The 17,815-nt window shown below is 38.3% G+C and overlaps 1 protein-coding gene across 2 annotated transcripts in view; it reads right to left on the minus strand.

Annotated features, from left to right (window-relative positions):
• Positions 1-17,815, minus strand: part of atg2a (autophagy related 2A) — a 109,591-nt gene that overhangs the window by 20,908 nt on the left and 70,868 nt on the right. For both annotated transcript variants that reach the window (XM_039760723.1, XM_039760722.1), the window contains exons 27-35: positions 16,192-16,268; positions 14,454-14,624; positions 13,461-13,587; positions 10,342-10,571; positions 9,920-10,152; positions 9,521-9,659; positions 9,194-9,400; positions 1,588-1,689; positions 1,317-1,401 (exon numbers count right to left, since the gene is read on the minus strand). In XM_039760723.1, the coding sequence (XP_039616657.1) occupies positions 1,317-1,401; positions 1,588-1,689; positions 9,194-9,400; positions 9,521-9,659; positions 9,920-10,152; positions 10,342-10,571; positions 13,461-13,587; positions 14,454-14,624; positions 16,192-16,268 (1,371 nt within the window). The remainder of the gene's footprint in view (positions 1-1,316; positions 1,402-1,587; positions 1,690-9,193; positions 9,401-9,520; positions 9,660-9,919; positions 10,153-10,341; positions 10,572-13,460; positions 13,588-14,453; positions 14,625-16,191; positions 16,269-17,815) is intronic.

Raw genomic sequence — 17,815 nt, forward strand, 5'->3', positions numbered from 1 at the left:
CCGTCATCCACTCTGCCTCTCTGATAACTGTGCATGTCTCTGCTCTCACTGAGTTTTTTTTGTGTTAATGGATTCCATAATCACCTTGTGGAGTTGGAATTACGAATGCTTCTCGTTGGCTCATTGTGCTGAAGACTCTCTAAACTGTCTGTGGTGATACTTTGCTCTTTTTATTCTATCGTTATTCTTATTATTTCATAGAGTCTCCTCTGTTTTTGGGGCATCAGGCTCCTTCAAAGTTTGTTTTCACTCTCGCACCACCACTTGGCTAAATATTATGCATGTACAGGGAACGTGCCCCCTTCTCTTATATTGATGTGGAACTCAAAGATAGACCTGCACATTTGGCTACAAGCACAGATAACTCATCCCACAGAGTCTATAATGCAAATGATCAGCATTACATACCCATGGGGAGGTCCCATCAATGTTGGCTGTTACAGCTCCTGAGGACGTTGCACTGGCTTCTCAAAGCATTATGGAGCACGGGCAAAAACAAAGTTCTCCTAAACTGGCCAAATTATAGTAAATAACTTGACAAACATGGACGAACGCGAACACATCAAATTCGCTGAAAAATAACGCTTTGGCAAAATTCGCTGATCAACACTACTTTCAAAGCAAAAATGAGCATACCCAGTACCCAGATTGACATCACACTACTGTGGCACTGGGTATCTTATTGTCCTACATTTTTAGATTTCTCTAATCTGTATCTTAAAAATGTTAAGAATACAGATTTCTAAGCTAATTTTTGACAGTAGTAATTGATAGAAATAACAGAAAAGCCTCTGGATGGGACAGAGTACAAAAGAAGAGGTGCTCAATTAAGGTAGAGGCAGTGTCGTCTTTGTAAACCAAGGCTAATAAATTACACAAACAAACCCTTCAACAGAGAAATCATATTTTGCATTAACTTTAAACTAATTACGTCAATGAAATAGATACAATTTAATCAGTCTGAACAGCAGCAATGTTTTTGTTTTCCAGATACATGTACATTTTCTAATTCTGCTTTTCCGTTACAAGGTCACCACATACAAAAACTCTTCCAAGCAATGCAGGAAGCAGGAACCTTTCTGTGAAATAAAGCATGTCAATTTTATACATGTATACATACTTACATCAGAGGAATTTAAACTAATCAAATTTACCTAGCATGCACATTTTTAGTAAGAAAAACAAAAAAGGCCCAGAAACAACCCATGAACACATGAGAAGAACCCAGGCTGTCCTATTTGGTGTCTCTTCCAAAAGCTGATTTAGTTTGGTAGATTTTCCTTTTAACATTTGGTCATTTACATCATCATCCTCACCTTCTGCTGCTGTTTCTACTGGCAAGAAAGGGTTAATGCCAGCTGCCAGTCCTGTAAAATAATCCTTCAGGAAGAAAAGTGCATCCTGGAGATAAGAAAGAGGAATTAACAATTAAAATGATTCACATCAACTATTATATTGAACTTGCGTGCCAAGCATTTGCATGGTGCAAAGAAGGCCCCCGGCACCAATGTATTGTTTATCCTTTTTTTTTTTTTGGTAAGGTTAACAGCTATGCCAAGAATTATGGCAATATTTTTCCATACTGACCTGATCAATGTTTAGTCTCAGGGGCATGAGACTTACTCTCAAGCAGCATTCTGGACCCCCAAGTCCTGACTCTGGACGAATGTGAAGAGCCTTGATTGTGAGCTGACAAAACAGAAGAAATTACACATATTACTTTTGCTACCGAAAAAAACACACATTCCAAGATTCCCAAGAAAATGTTCATATAGTACTGTAAAATGAAAGAACATGTTTCTGTATTACTTTTATTTTGTTTGAACTTAATAAAAACTAAGGGAGACTCCAACAACAAGCTTGCAATTCATCTAAAATCTCATTAACCTCAATACATTTACTTGGTTCTACTAAGAACACTGTTATTTAAAGAAGCATATTGATATAGAAAGTATGCCAGCCATGTTTAGATAAACTTCAGCTGAGGAAAAAGTTCACTTACCATTTAAGGACACCGTTGGCAAATATTAAACTAATAAATATGTTATCAACAGACGGTACAAGAAAGTACTTCAGGTACAGCATAGTCTATACTACTTTTCAATTATAAAATGATGAATCATTCTGCAAAACAGAAACAGAATGCCAGCTTGTACAGTGCATCCGGAAAGTATTCACAGCGTATCACTTTTTCCACATTTTGTTATGTTACAGCCTTATTCCAAAATGGATTAAATTCATTTTTTTCCTCAGAATTCCACACACAACACCCCATAATGACAACGTGAAAAAAGTTTACTTGAGGTTTTTGCAAATTTATTAAAAATAAAAAATTGAGAAATCACATGTACATAAGTATTCACAGCCTTTGCCATGAAGCTCAAAATTGAGCTCAGGTGCATCCTGTTTCCCCTGATCATCCTTGAGATGTTTCTGCAGCTTAATTGGAGTCCACCTGTGGTAAATTCAGTTGATTGGACATGATTTGGAAAGGCACACACCTGTCTATATAAGGTCCCACAGTTGACAGTTCATGTCAGAGCACAAACCACAGCATGAAGTCAAAGGAATTGTCTGTAGATCTCCGAGACAGGATTGTCTCGAGGCAAAAATCTGGGGAAGGTTAATGAAAAATTTCTGCTGCTTTGAAGGTCCCAATGAGCACAGTGGCCTCCATCATCCGTAAGTGGAAGAAGTTCAAAACCACCAGGACTCTTACTAGAGCTGGCCGGCCATCTAAACTGAGTGATCGGGGGAGAAGGGCCTTAATCAGGGAGGTGACCAAGAACCTGATGATCACTCTGTCAGAGCTCCAGAGGTCCTCTGTGGAGAGAGAAGAACCTTCCAGAAGGACAACCATCTCTGCAGCAATACTCCAATCAGGCCTGTATGGTAGAGTGGCCAGACGGAATCCACTCCTTAGTAAAAGGCACATGGCAGCCCGCCTGGAGTTTACCAAAAGGTACCTGAAGGACTCTCAGACCATGAGAAACAAAATTCTCTAGTCTGATGAGACAAAGATTGAACTCTTTACTGTGAATGCCAGGCGTCACGTTTGGAGGAAACCAGGCACCGCTCATCACCAGGTCAATACCATCCCTAAAGTGAAGCCTGGTGGTGGCAGCATCATGCTGTGGGGATGTTTTTCAGCGGCAGGAACTGGGAGACTAGTCAGGATAAAGGGAAAGATGACTGCAGCAATGTACAGAGACATCCTGGATGAAAACCTGCTCCAGAGCGCTCTTGACCTCAGACTGGGGCAACAGTTCATCTTTCAGCAGGACAACGACCCTAAGCACACAGCCAAGATATCAAAAGGAATGGCTTCAGGACAACTCTGTGAATGTCCTTGAGTGGCCCAGCCAGAGTCCAGACTTGAATCCGATTGAACATCTCTGGAGAGATCTTAAAATGGCTGTGCACCGGCGCTTCCCATCCAACCTGATGGAGCTTGAGAGGTGCTGCAAAGAGGAATGGGCGAAACTGGCCAAGGATAGGTGTGCCAAGCTTGTGGCATCATATTCAAAAAGACTTGAGGCTGTAATTGCTGCCAAAGGTGCATTGACAAAGTATTGAGCAAAGGCTGTGAATATTTATGTACATGTGATTTCTCAGTTTTTTTTTATTTTTAATAAAGTTGCAAAAACCTCAAGTAAACTTTTTTCACGTTGTCATTATGGGGTGTTGTGTGTAGAATTCTGAAGAAAAAAATGAATTTAATCCATTTTGGAATAAGGCTGTAACATAACAAAATGTGGAAAAAGTGATACGCTGTGAATACTTTCCGGATGCACTGTATATCACCTTGCAGTCAGTATGGATCAACTAAAACAACAACCTAAAATGTTTTACACTAATATCTGTAACTTTACTCCTCTAAAATAAATCCTGAATTAATATTTAAAACACTAAATGCAACATGCTAAATAATTTATATTCCCCAAAAAAGTAACATTTGACTTTAAAACTTTTTGATTAAGTTTTGTTATCATGTCATATTATTTCTTAATAAAAAAAAAGTTAAATTACAAGGACTTTGCTTCAGTGTCACATAGTTCAAGTCAAATAACTGACAGCTTGAAGCAGCTGTTTGGCCCCACTAGCCATCTACTAGCGGCCACCTCTCTCAGGCAAACTAAACCACCCTTTTGCATATTTTCTTGTCCAACAATAGCCCACATTTGTTTAAAAAGGTTGACAGGGTCATTACTGTGATGTGCACAAAGTACAATGAAATTCTTACTTGCACGTGCTAATCAACAACACATCGCCACACTCTGGTGCCATGATTCTAACTGCCTTAACTGAAAAATGTTGACTTCCCTGCCATAAAAACATCTCATAACATATCTGTCAGACACTACCAGCATAACAGCACAACTTAGTAAATTGAAACAAATTCTGTTAGTGTTATGTTGCTCAGTTCATATTTATTAAAGTCATTTCATTCTCCTGTTGCGCTGAATTTTATTTTGTAATAACATCAAATTGCTCAGTAATTGAAAAGGAAATAGCTATTTAGTACATCTCAAACAAATAAAAAATCATAAAGCTGTATGAATTACAATAACTGTAAATGTTAACCGTGTATGAGCACTGAACACTCTCCATGGTGACACAATGGTCAACTTTCACTGCAATACCACTGAGACACAGGACAAGCAACACATGGAGATGATGGAAAGCCTCAAAAATGTACACTACTTTTTACAGAGTAGTGAAATATAAATTTAAACACACTGTTCAATTTTTAATTAATTTAAGTGGTGGAGGAACCCCATGCCTCCAACTCTTTGGTCGTGTATGACTTTGTTTTGAACTCTGACAGTATGACTTGTAGTTGTGATGAAAACGATCAGTCAGCCTGTGCAATATGCATCACGGTCAAAGGATGTCAGCCTGGCTGTTTAGCTGTCAGCAATGCCATGAACCTATGCTGCTGTTTTTACCATGAGAAGGACCCAAAGCCCAATTATGTGGCTGAGGTGGATCATACTTCCAGTTACTGGGTCATGTTATGCATATCGTGTAATAAGCTCTCAATTACGACCAAGATCATCATTGAAGGCCCAGTAGTTTGCAACTTTTTGCATGACAGACAGACAGACAGACAGACAGATAGATAGATAGATAGATAGATAGATAGATAGATAGATAGATAGGATTGGATTAGACACAAACACGGAGGTAATTAACATTGTCCGTGATAGCCCAGGAATGTCATATCATTCAGATGTTGTGTGTGTTCAGTCACTTCGACTCTCCTGCTTCAGTGCTGTAACAGATGAGAGATTTTACAGCTAAAAAAAGATGGCAATCCGTGAGTAAAACTTGTGCCTAATTTTAACCATTTGGTGCAGAACCCGTGCTAGTTTGCATTTTGAGTTATAAGCAATTCTTCATTCAAGTCAGCCTGAAATATAGCAAATAGCATGGGGAATAACATTCACAACTTGAGTCTGTGCTTTTTGAGTCATTTAAATTAACTTAATATGTGTTCTACTTTTTAGAGTATTCATATGTATTTATCATGCATACCCATATAACAAAACAGGGATTTCAAACCAGGATGGTCCTTTTGTGCCCATTTGTGCTTTCTAGTGCAACTGTTTTACTTTCTAAATATTATAATGATCATTAGTTTAGGTTACTCAGATTCACTATAACAGCAACAGACTCCAAACTGGAGTTGCTTGTTTGTGCTCATATGTATTGTTCTAAATAAATTACTTACTTGCTTATTATATTTAAGGGTATGATGTCACTTCATCTTTTTGAAATTATAAACTAAGGTGAACATACATCTTGGGTATGTATGACACAGTCTGTTTATTTAATAAATAAAAGCTGGTATCAGACGATGCTATATACAAGGTTAATAAAAGCATGAATTTATAGCAGTGTATTTAATGATAACTTAGAACAATTACATCAAAAAAGATACTCCTCATTTCTTGCACCAAGTTATGCCTATTCAAGTGACACATAAAAATGTTGACCTCATAAGCCAATTAAACGGCTTTAAGCTTTTATTGCAATTAAATGGCTGACCAGATACAGTTGAACCAAGTCCATAAAATAATTTAACAAAACAGTAAGACAATGCATTTCTGTTATCAATGAGACATTTTCGACAACCTTTTCCCTTTAAAGCAAACAATTAGGGACAAAACACAGATTTCAAATTACACTAAAGTAATTTCCTTTGTTGTATTTCTCCTAGCTCAAATCTAATTTATTGGAACAATGAGCAAGTTAGTGTTTAGGAGACAGGATGATAAAAGACAACGTCATATTTTAAATTCCAGAATGTGTAAAAATTCGCACTAATTCCCTTTACGCAGACTCAGTGTAATTTGTTACATCAGTAAATCAAAACTTTATGCTAGCATCAAGTTTGTTCACTCAGCTCTTATACAAGATGGTGCAATTAACAGCATGTATCATTACAAGGCACATACTGTAATGTTATAAATAGGATTATTGCCTTCCACTAAAGGGCTGTGTTTTATCAAGAAAATGTCTTTTTCCTGTAAATGATTTTACTTCAATTAAAAGGTTAGATCTTTGGTTAATATTTTTAATGAAAGACTAATAGTATAAACATTAGAGTTTTTCACAACTTATTTAGTGCAGGACACCAAAAAAAAAAAGGACTATAAGTCAAAACAACAATATATAGATTAGAATGAGTTTAGAAATACATTACGAAAATAGAGAATATTACTGTGCAGAAACAAATGACTCAGTAAGTGCATACAGAAGTTTAATTAACGGTAGGGTCCATTTTAACTTGGAAAACTTGTCTAGAAATCAAGACTAAACATTGGACAGTTAGCTCTTATTTAAATGATGATAAATTGCAAACAGTGAGGTAGCATACGTTTAGGATAAAAAAAATCAAGTTTGCTCAATGGTTTATGAAGGGTAAGGCTCCAGGATGACATTTAAAGCCTTTCAAGGAAAAAGCAGACTTTTGTGCATTATTGTTTTCGTACTGTTCATAAACTGTTAGATATGGTGACCTAGAAATACAATACTATGTCTAAAAGCAACATGTTCATTCTGAAAAAAGAAAATCGGCCTTTAAAATAAAAGTGCATGTTTTCAATTACACAATGTCTTAAGAACTAACAAGCATATCCAAAACTTGCAAGGGAAAAAAATAAAATGTAGTATATAAATTATTAAACAGTAAAACATTAACATTTAAGAAGTAAAGATACATTGAGTACTACTGGAGTGCTTTAGGGTAAAGTACATTTTAAAGGCGCTATAACACAACAGGTAAGTAGTATTAACAGCAGCTTAAATGTATTTGGATCATCTCTCGGTAGGAGATCCCTTGTGAAAGGCGCTACACGACCGGTGTGGTATAGAAGTAACATTTTGTATGTGATCCTCCAAATTTCTGCCTGATAACGTTGCACTACGTGCCTGTGATTTAAGAGAAAAATTATTCTAAGAAATGTGGATGCTGCCGTTCCGTACTTAACGGGCAGAAGGTCCAAACAATTCCCAAGTCCAATTTTATACGAGTATGAAGAGATCAGTACATCTTAGATGTAAACCCTACATGTTGTTAAAAGAATTCATCACAAAAGCAACCTTGAATGTTGCGGGGTTTTAGTGACCTGAACTCACCTTAAGGGATAGTAAGTAGTCGTGAAGCGCAATTTACAAGGAGAGTTTTGCTTCAATGGTGCCGATTACACTCATTGGCAAAGATTTCCACTCTCCCAGGAGCCGACAGGGCACACGAAGTGTCACAAATAGTGTGAGTAGAGAAGACGCTGCCCGAAACTGTGAAGCTCTCGACCCGGTGGAGGAGCCTGACATTCCACACCTTTCAGTGTCCACTTTGTTCTCACAACCCGTCGCTGCTGAAGGCGGTCTTGTCTTCAGATTGTTTACAGCTCGGCGCAGTTAAAAAGTAGAAAGACGCAAAGCTGTTTTCCTCATCTCTTCTTCTATCAAGTACTGACAATTAAAAAAAAGTTACAATGTGGCAGTTTCCGCGACAGTCACGTGGATGAATAAATAAAACTTCTCTGTCAGAACGTGCCTGGTGGTGGACGGCTCAGTGCTGGAGTCCAGATAGGAGGGCTGGCAGAGGGTGATGTGGGGCACACTGCTATGGGATAGATCGGCGTGTTTGTATTTATTTCTTTTCAATATCAGTAAAATAACTCTCACACAAATAATAACAATTCGTACAGACTATATAAAAATGGCATCCACAAACAAAGTGATTAGTTCCTGTATTATAATATGTTCTTTGGTCATACGTAATTTCCGTTTCGCGTGGTCATATGCAATTTCCGTTTCAAATGCGAAAAGAATTTTATATATATAGATAAGCAGATAAACTTTCTGTTTGGAAAGAACACCCACTTTTTGTAAATTTCTTATTGCTTTTTTAAAGAATATTTTTTTACAACCAAAAACTGTGTTTATTTACTCATAGAACATATGTGGTTCATCTTTGCAGTTAAATCCACTAGACACAAATATATAAACAAAAAGTTAATTGTGAAATATTAAATAATTGAGAAAACACTCAACATCATCGACAGTGTTTAAAACATGAAAAATATTGTTAGCATTTCTCCATCGCTCAAATGCATATGACATTATTTTTGGTTTAAGTACCTCCTTTGTGAATGTTGCTTTGTTTTAAATGTTTTGCATTTCAAGGCCACCATAACTGCAGCATAGTTTACATCTAAAAGCATAGATAAGTAACACATTTTCATAACAATTGAGGTTTCTTTAAATAAATACACATTTTTTAAAAGATAACAATTTCTTGGATTCCAGAACACAGTTTGAAGTTCTGAAATCATAAAAAATGGTCAGTTACAGAGAAACTGTATTCTTCCATCTTTTGTTTACTTTCTCAACCCTCTTTTTCCATTATAGGGTTGCAGTTAGCAAGAGCTATAGCAGATAACTTACGCATTCCCATAACATTCAATAATATTGAAATGGTCTTATATTTTGAGGTGTAGAAGGAAACCAGAGAAACTTCAGAATAACTGACAAAGCTTTCCCCAACTACATCACCACAACTATCACTTTATTTTTATTTTTTAACTTGGTAATTAATGCTGACACCCATTCATAATATTTTAATCAACAATTTCCACTTATAATAATCCTAACAGTTTTATACAAGGTTTAGAATTCTCACCATATTAGAATGTGCTCTTCTTGGCATCTTCTCACTTGTGTAGAGGTAGAGAAACTTATTTATTTGAGAGGAAGCAAGCCGATCCCGAACTTCTAACTCCTGTACAATGAACACTTGACGTGCTAATGGCTGCTCCTCCAGCTCATTCATTTCTCCTGAAGCAGGAGGATTAGAGCTGCTGGGGTAGGACTCATGCTGAAAGCTGACCTTTAGAAAACATGAGAAAATTTGAATGACTGCTGAAAACAAAGTTTCAAAAAGGGCAAAGGAGAAAAGGTTTAAAAAATATTAAGATTACCCATTAATTATTTAGAAGATTAACAATACCTTGCTGAGCTGAATCTCCATTAGCATGCTGTGGGAGCGTCCACCACCACCTTGTACTCGCCAGGAATTCTGAGGTCGAGGAGGTGCTGCGGAGCGTGAAGGAGAACTGCGGGCAGGGGTATGGCCACCAGATTTCACTCTTTGGGGAAAAAAAATCAAAATACTTAACAGCAAAATACTTGAGGGTGTCAGACCAATCTGTTTCCACAAAACATAACACTATATGCTTTTTATTGTACACATTCACAAAACAGGAACCCTTAACAGTTAGCTGAATATACAATAGTTTCCCATTGTCATGCACACCAGCAAAGTAAACAAGTTCCACAAAAAACAGATATATGCATCACATTGACACAAGCACAAATGCTAGCTTATACAACCAAGTAAGTAACAGACCTAGGTGAATGCACAGTTGAGTGGGTAGGTGTTGGCTTGCCCCCAAAATCTCGTCCACCATATAGGTGCCACACCACCGAGATTTCCCTCAGCATGATCCGTGTCTCAGGCACTGGAAATCGGGATGGAGCTTTCAAGAGGTCTGAGCTACCCAGAGGTCTTGAGAAATGCCCATCTCTAATACTGATCGGACCTGGTACCAACTGTGACACCAGTGGCTCACCGTCTTTTGGCTAGAGTAAAGAAAAATAGTGATTTGTAGGTCAGTAGCTGCTAGACAAGAGGCTAAATATACAAAGGTTGCTAATGATAAATTCACCCCACCAGATCAAAGAAACAAACACACTTCTAAAACATGACTTTTATACAGCTAGAATCTTTTTACTTAAATGATACAGACAGGATTTTAATCAATATCTCACCGGTATACCAATGCCTGGTGCTTCGAGAATACAGAAATCATCATTGTCTGTGGAGTTATCAGTGTCTGAATTAGCTTCACTGCCTAGGGATGGGTATGGGTCAGCCACCAACTCCTGGCCCATTTCACTGGCACCACTGGTATTGTCAGTTGGGTGAGACACCCTCTGATTCTCACCAGGAAATAGATAGACTGACACTGGTGATCCCTGCCTTAGCAAAACTGGTGATCCTAGAACAAAGCAAAAGAATATGCGACATAATAAGAGCACACTCAACACTTTTTTTCCTCTTTCATATATTTAAAATACAAAGTCTGATTTAAAACATTTTTTCCTTCATTTTGAAACGCTGTAACATTTTTAAAAAATTCAAAGCCCACCTACCCACAAACTTTACTTACTATAATATTGATGTGACAAATGTACATTTAAATCAGAATAATACTGTGATTGGTTTTAATTACATGCAACTGAAACACAAAGGTGTACAGTCTAGTTTAAATGATCACTCAATGTTGGCTCAGTTTATGTGAGAGTAGTTCTGTGAATGAGTGTGCCCTGAAATGGACTACCACTCTGTCTAAAGCTGGTCCCTGACTCATGCCCAGGGTTGCCACGCCAGGACTTGACCCTCTGACCCTGAATTGTTCAAAGTAGGTACAGAAAACAGAGAGAGTTATACTTGGTATTCATGAATAAAATAAAGCAGAAAGTTCAAGGATATGACTCAAAGAAAATATACCAAAATATATAAATACCTGACTTGAGAAATGGACCAGGGCCAGCAACAAGGCAAAAGCCTTAGACAGTGCTTTGGTCAGGGTGACATTTTCTTTCTTTTTTTTTTTTTTTTTTAAACATTCCAAACTATAATACAAATAAGTTAAGTGTGTACCTAAAGAATAACATACACATCCAGTACCGTATTTATAAACTACCTATAAAAAATTTTATCAAATTCATTTAAAGGTTTAATATTTCATATTACACGGTTCAAAATAATATTCCACATGTCAATACTTAGCACTGGTGCTCATTTTCTTGATTTATACACACTGATACAGGTGCAGAGGAGTGTGAGGAAAGGGGCTGGGGAGGGGAGTTTACAGCAGTCCTGGTGTAATGCTAGAGAAAAGCTGCATCATGTCATGTGTCTGTAAGAAGAAGAGTGATTCAATGTCATATCACATAAGTGCTAAATAAGTTATCGTTGAGTGGCACTAAAGCCAAAGTAAGTCTTTAGTACCTCTGTATTTAACTTGCCAGTCTGCCAGCCAGCTTACAGTGCTGACTTCCCTAATATAATGACAAAATTTTATGAAACAGAAATGATTGTCCGTACCCATGATTCAAATTTGTAGCATCTTCGCTAATAAACATCCAAATAAGGCCAGGCATCAGTTAGTAAGCAAGAGAACAGCTACAGAAATGTTTTTTTTAGAGTGCCAGGGGCAAAGGTGTAGGTACAGTAGTGTTTTCCAACCATTTTTCTGTGTTGGCACACATTTTGTAACCCAAAAAATCCCTTGGCACACCATGACTCTAACAACCACCAAAGCACTAAGCTCTTAGATGCGCTAAACTGTCTGAAGGGGCGGGACAAAGGGTGGCAAAAAAGTAGCTCGGATACAGCTGTTCACAGACAAAGCACTTAGTGAGCACTTTCGTTACATTTTCCAGCTGCTTCATCAGGCAGTCCTCTCTCTGCCTCACTCCACTGACCCAGGGTCAGAGGCAACTCGTATTCCCACTGTCCCTTGGCTCTGCAAGAGGCGCAGGCAAAGTGCATCCAGGCAGATGGATCCGCATCACTTCTCCTGGCTGCTAAAGTGCTCTCTAAGTGCTGTGTCTGCAAAATGACAATCATGGAGCTGCTTTTATGTCAGCTTCTCCAGGTAGTCCAGTGCTCTTAGGACAGGCTTGAACCACCAGAGGAGCGTGTCTCTCTCAGGTCAGGACCCAGGGGCACTATGCTGTGTGACATATGCTATACCAATTTGATAATTAATACTTTGCCTTTTAGGAAGGAATTCAAATTCAGGTTGTACTTTCTCAAGCAGTATTTTGTAAAAAGTTTGGGTTTAAGGTCATTGTTTAAGTTTAAACTATGCCATTGATTTTCTTTAATTCTTTTGTGTTGATCCTATGAGTGATTCAGTCTGTATTTACTTCATGATTTGTGTATTATTTTTTTAATTACATGTTTTAATGTTGAATGCGATTAATCACAATTAATTACATACATTTATGCAAAACACCACTTAAGATACTTAATGTTCAATAAGAGATAAACCTCTCTATTGTAAAAAAAAAAAAATCTTGGGGAGGGAGCCTAGGGAGATGAGACATGACCTTCTCGGAAGACAATTTGACTTCCCGCGAGAGTCACTTTAACTTGCTCACTGCTCTTAAAACAACAAGCGACAAGCAAAACATGCAGCTCGCCAGCAGTAAAAAGCCAGCAGATGATCTGACCGCTTCTCCTTGTGTGCGTTCACCCACCCTGACCCCACAAACCCCCCAGCGAGCGGCAGAGACGCGAAATGGCAAAAGGACAGCTGCTGTACAGGCTTTGAAATGATCGGGCAGCGCGACAAGCTGAACAGACAACTTGCCAGCAGATGATCCGACCACTTCTACATAGCATGTGTTCAGCCAGCCCCCCTTCACAACTCGAGCGGCAGAGACGCGAAATGGCAAAAGGACAGCTGCTGTACAGGCTTTGAAATGATCAGGTAGCGAGACAAACAGAACAGACAGCTCGCCAGCAGAAGAAAGACAGCAGATGCTCCAACGGCATCTCCTTAGCGTGCATTCAACCGCACCCCCTTGACAACGCGAGCAGCGTTATATGTAACACGAGAAAGAGATGTAACCACGCCTGGGGCCAGAAATCAAGGACAAGTATTGTTTTTACAAAAGTTTTAAAGTAAAAGTGAAAAATAATGCTTATGTAACAATTTTCATGAAAATAACAATCTCTTTAAATTGTATATCCAGTAAACCAAACCCGGGGGTGGGCAAGCGAAGCGAGCGGGGGCAGAACCTACTAGTTTTATTAAATATGTAGATAGCTTCATTTGTAATCAGGGTTCTTTAATATTTAGATATATGTCTACCTGCTTCTAAAGTGTCCTCTCGTTGGTTCTTCTCTGTGTCCAGTAATGCATCAGTAAGGTCATATTGGTTAATCTCAGCTGTTTCAGCAGGCAGGCATGCAGGAAGAGAAGCAGGACTTTCTGACATCTTGGAAAAAAAGAACAATAAATAAGCTGAACAGTATACATTGAAGAAAGATGAACATTTTAATGTCTAAAGACTCATTAAGGCATCTTTTGTGCATATCACTGTTGAACTTATTGGGTGGTCACCTAAAACTGAATTATACCTATAAATGTTATCTGTTTTCTTAGATAGCTAAGCAGTTCAGTCCTTGAGCCAATGATCTTGGGATAGGAAGCAGGAGTTTCCATTTGGGAGCCGCTTATACAGATCTAAGCTCTACTGCTTCTTTACCCCTTCAGAGATCTCAAAGTGAAAAAGTACTTGATGAATCATGCTGCATCATACAGAATTTCCCATGGCTGTAGTTTCCATCTAGTGATGCTGATATAACCTCAGCCTAATTGGAAATAAAGGAGTTGGGAATTATGATGCAGGGGCACACTGAGCGGAGAAGCTCTTGCAGGATCATCGCCCCAAAACTGGTCATTGCTGAATCAGTGAAAATACTGAAACTGATGCTGTGATACAGATAACATTCTAGTGGCAACACTTAACGAATCTCTTAAAGTACTTATGGTAGGTTACAAAAGTAGACAACAACAGGTTAGCTTTCATACAAAATGGCCTTTAGCTTGGTTTCAATTTTAAGGTCATAGATCTTGAAGACCTAAGGGCAAAAAAGGATAAATAAATCTGGGATATGAAACTCACATTACAATGTGAGTGTTTTATTTTAGAAAGGAAACCATTACAACGGCACAGTACACAGTCAAACAAATAATTTTAACAGATACAACAGTTTACTTCAAAATCAGTTCACAGAAAACAAAAGAAAAATATAAATACAAAGGAAAAAATAAATCAATTACTTAAACTAAATTCCTTACCTGAAGTTTCTGACCAGCAATCTCAGTTGGACTGTCTTGACGTGGAGGTGGATGCAGGTCCCCACTGTTCACAATGTACTGGAGCAGATTTACTAACATGGCACACGAATCAGCGCAGGTATGCAAATGAACAACATTATTGGAGCAGCGAAGTTCAAACAGGGGTTGGCTCTAGGAAAGCAAAAACAATTTAAAATGTATAGATAAACTGTATATTAAAATGCCTCTTGTACATATCTAAAATATTATGAATGGACTACGACAGACAACCTCAAGATATCCTCAATAGCAAAACATACATAATACATATTCCTGTAAAAATGTAATTGACGGAGATAAACACTGGAAGTGTGCAGACTTTTAAATCTGAGGTAATGGACAGCAGGAACATTGTCTGGACAATTAATTCATTCAAGGATATTTTTGCAGCTGGTCCAGATAAGAACTGATAAAACTGTCTTAGGACTGATGAAAATATCTATTTGGAACAACACACCAATGTCTACCTTAAAATGTTGAAGCAAGTTACTCTACTTAACATCATTATTAACACATGGCAAAGGAGGGCTTGGGGGAATAAAAGCCTGTTATTTTAGCTTTCTGAATGTAATGCTGATAAAAAGTTGTGGTTTACGGTATGTTAGATACACATTGTAATATTTAATATGTGTGTTTTATTTTCAGATGTTTAGATTAAGCTTTAAATTTGTCTAATTTCTGTTAAAATAGTAAAAGACAAAGTCTTTTTAGTGACCTAATAAGGTTAGCATAACAGATGGCAACTAATCCTTCTCTGACTAACAGTTTTTACTCGTTATTTATTTTTCTTACTTCAGCTTCCAGTTTTAACCTGCCTGTGCACGATGTTTTGTAGCCTACGAGGATCTATAACATTTTCAATCTCACTCAGTGTCCCAGGAGGCAGCGAGATCGTCTCATGCCACAAACACACATTTACACTCACATCAGGCCAGTTAGTAGCTGCCATTTAACCTAAACAGGACTTCTGGGGATGTATGAGGAAAACCACTCCAACAACTGTTAGAATAGAACCAGGAATACTGAATCTATCAATTATGCCAGAATGCCTCCCATAAAAGGTTTATAAGGTAAAAGCAAGCTGAATTTACTTGAAAATAAATTAACTGGTATTCTGTTTAGAAGTAAAACTCAACAATTTAAAAAGTTCAGATTTATTATTTTTGTCAACTGATAATAGTAGCAAACATTAAAACACTCTCTGCAAATGTTCTCTTCTAAGTGTTCAGCTACAATTTTTTTTTTCTGAAAAAGAGTTTAAAGACAGATTACTATTTATTTGATTAAATGTCAGCAGCTCAATTGGAAGAATCCAAACTCACCCTTTTAGGTCAGTGGGTAACTAATGTTATATATTATCTGAAATTGGAAAAAAAATCAAATTCTCACTTAGAGGATCTTACAAAAACTTTTTCAAAACCTGGCAGGATCTAATCAATAACATAATTTAGAATAAGCTTTTAAATTGAGGAAGTTGATTCTGTTCCCTTTTTTACTCTATTTATTTTTCTTACTATTAAAGTTTTACTCTGTTGGCCTAGCTCTTTCTCTCTCACGGCTGGGGTTTGATTTCTTTCAAACCTAGTTTTGTAAAACGTGACTTGCTTGTATGGAATGTTATTTGATTTTAATAAATTCAATAAAAAGTTTTTTTAAAAAATGTCAGCAGAATTTGGTATATATAAGTTCTTATTCTTACCAGTTTTCCTGTGGCACTTCCCTTCCATGTGGTGATGCCTAACTCCAAAAGATCCACATCCAGCACACATACATAATCTGCAGATACATAAAATAAGTATGTGTTTATTTAATTACACTTTATAAATTATGGGAAAAACATATCAAGGATGTTTAACAGAATGAAAACTTGTACTAAATTATCCACAAAACTGAAACTAACCTAAAGATATTCAGATAAATTGCAAAGAAAAATGACATACTCTCTTTAGAGGAATGTAATAAGTGATAAATATACTGCTCAAAAAATTAGAGGAACACTTTTTAATCAGAGTATAGCATCAAGTCAATGAAACTTCTGGGCTATTGAGCTGGTCAGTTAAGTAGCAGAGGGGGTTGTTAATCAGTTTCAGCTCCTTTGGTGTTAATGAAATTAACAAGTGCACTAGAGGGGCAACAATGAGATGACCCCCAAAACTAGAATGGTTTAACAGGTGGAGGCCTCTGACATGTTTCCCTCTTCATCTTTTCTGACTGTTTTTTCACTAGTTTTCCATTTGGCTACAGCCAGTATCACTACTGGTAGCATCAGTGGGTTCCTTGGACCCTACAGAGATTGTACAGGTGGCACAACTTCTCCAGGATTCCACATCAATACGTGCCATTGCCAGAAGGTTTGCTGTGTCTCCCAGCACAGTCTCAAGGACATTTAGAAGATTCCAGGAGACAGGCAGTTACTCTAGGAAAGCTGGACAAGGCCGTAGAAAGTCCATAACCCATCAGCAGGACCGGTATCTGCTCCTTTGGGTGAGGAGGAACAGGATGAGCACTGCCAAAGCCCTACAAAATGACCTCCAGCAGGCCACTGGTGTCTCTGACCAAACAATCAGGAACAGACTTCATGAGGGTGGGCTGAGGGCCCGATGTCCTCTAGTGGGCCCTGTGCTCACAGCCTGGAACAGCGGAGCTCGATTGGCATTTGCCACAGAATACCACAATTGGCAGGTCCACCACTGGCGCCCTGTGCTTTTCACAGATGAGAGGAGGTTCACCCTGAGCACATGTGACAGACGTGAAAGGGTCTGGAGAAGCTGTGAAGAACATTATGCTGCCTGTAACATTGTTCAGCATGACCGGTTTGGTGGTGGGTCAGTGATGATCTGGGGAAACATATCCATGGAGGGATGCACAGACCTCTACAGGGTAGACAATGGCACCTTGACTGCCATTAGGTATTGGGATGAAATCCTTGGGCCCAGCTGGCGCAGTGGGTCCAGGGTTCTTCCTGGTACACAACAATGCCCAGCCTCATGTGGCAAGAGTATGCAGGCAGTTCCTGGAGAATGAAGGAATTGATACCATTGACAGGCCCCCCACACTCACATGACCTAAATTCAATAAAACACCTCTAGGACATTATGTTTCGGTCCATCCAATGCTGCCAGGTTGCATCTCCGACTATCCAGGAGCTCAGTGATGCCCTGGTCCAGATCTCAGAGGAAATCCCCCAGGACAACATCCGTCGTCTCATTAGGAGGATGTCCTGACGTTGTCAGGCATGCATACAAGCACGTGGGGACCATACAAACTACTGAGTACAGTTTTGAGTTGCTGCAATGAAATTTCGGCAAAATGGACTAGCCTGC

This window comes from Polypterus senegalus, chromosome 8, assembly GCF_016835505.1.
Source record: "Polypterus senegalus isolate Bchr_013 chromosome 8, ASM1683550v1, whole genome shotgun sequence".
Classification (NCBI taxonomy): Eukaryota; Metazoa; Chordata; class Cladistia; order Polypteriformes; family Polypteridae; genus Polypterus; species Polypterus senegalus.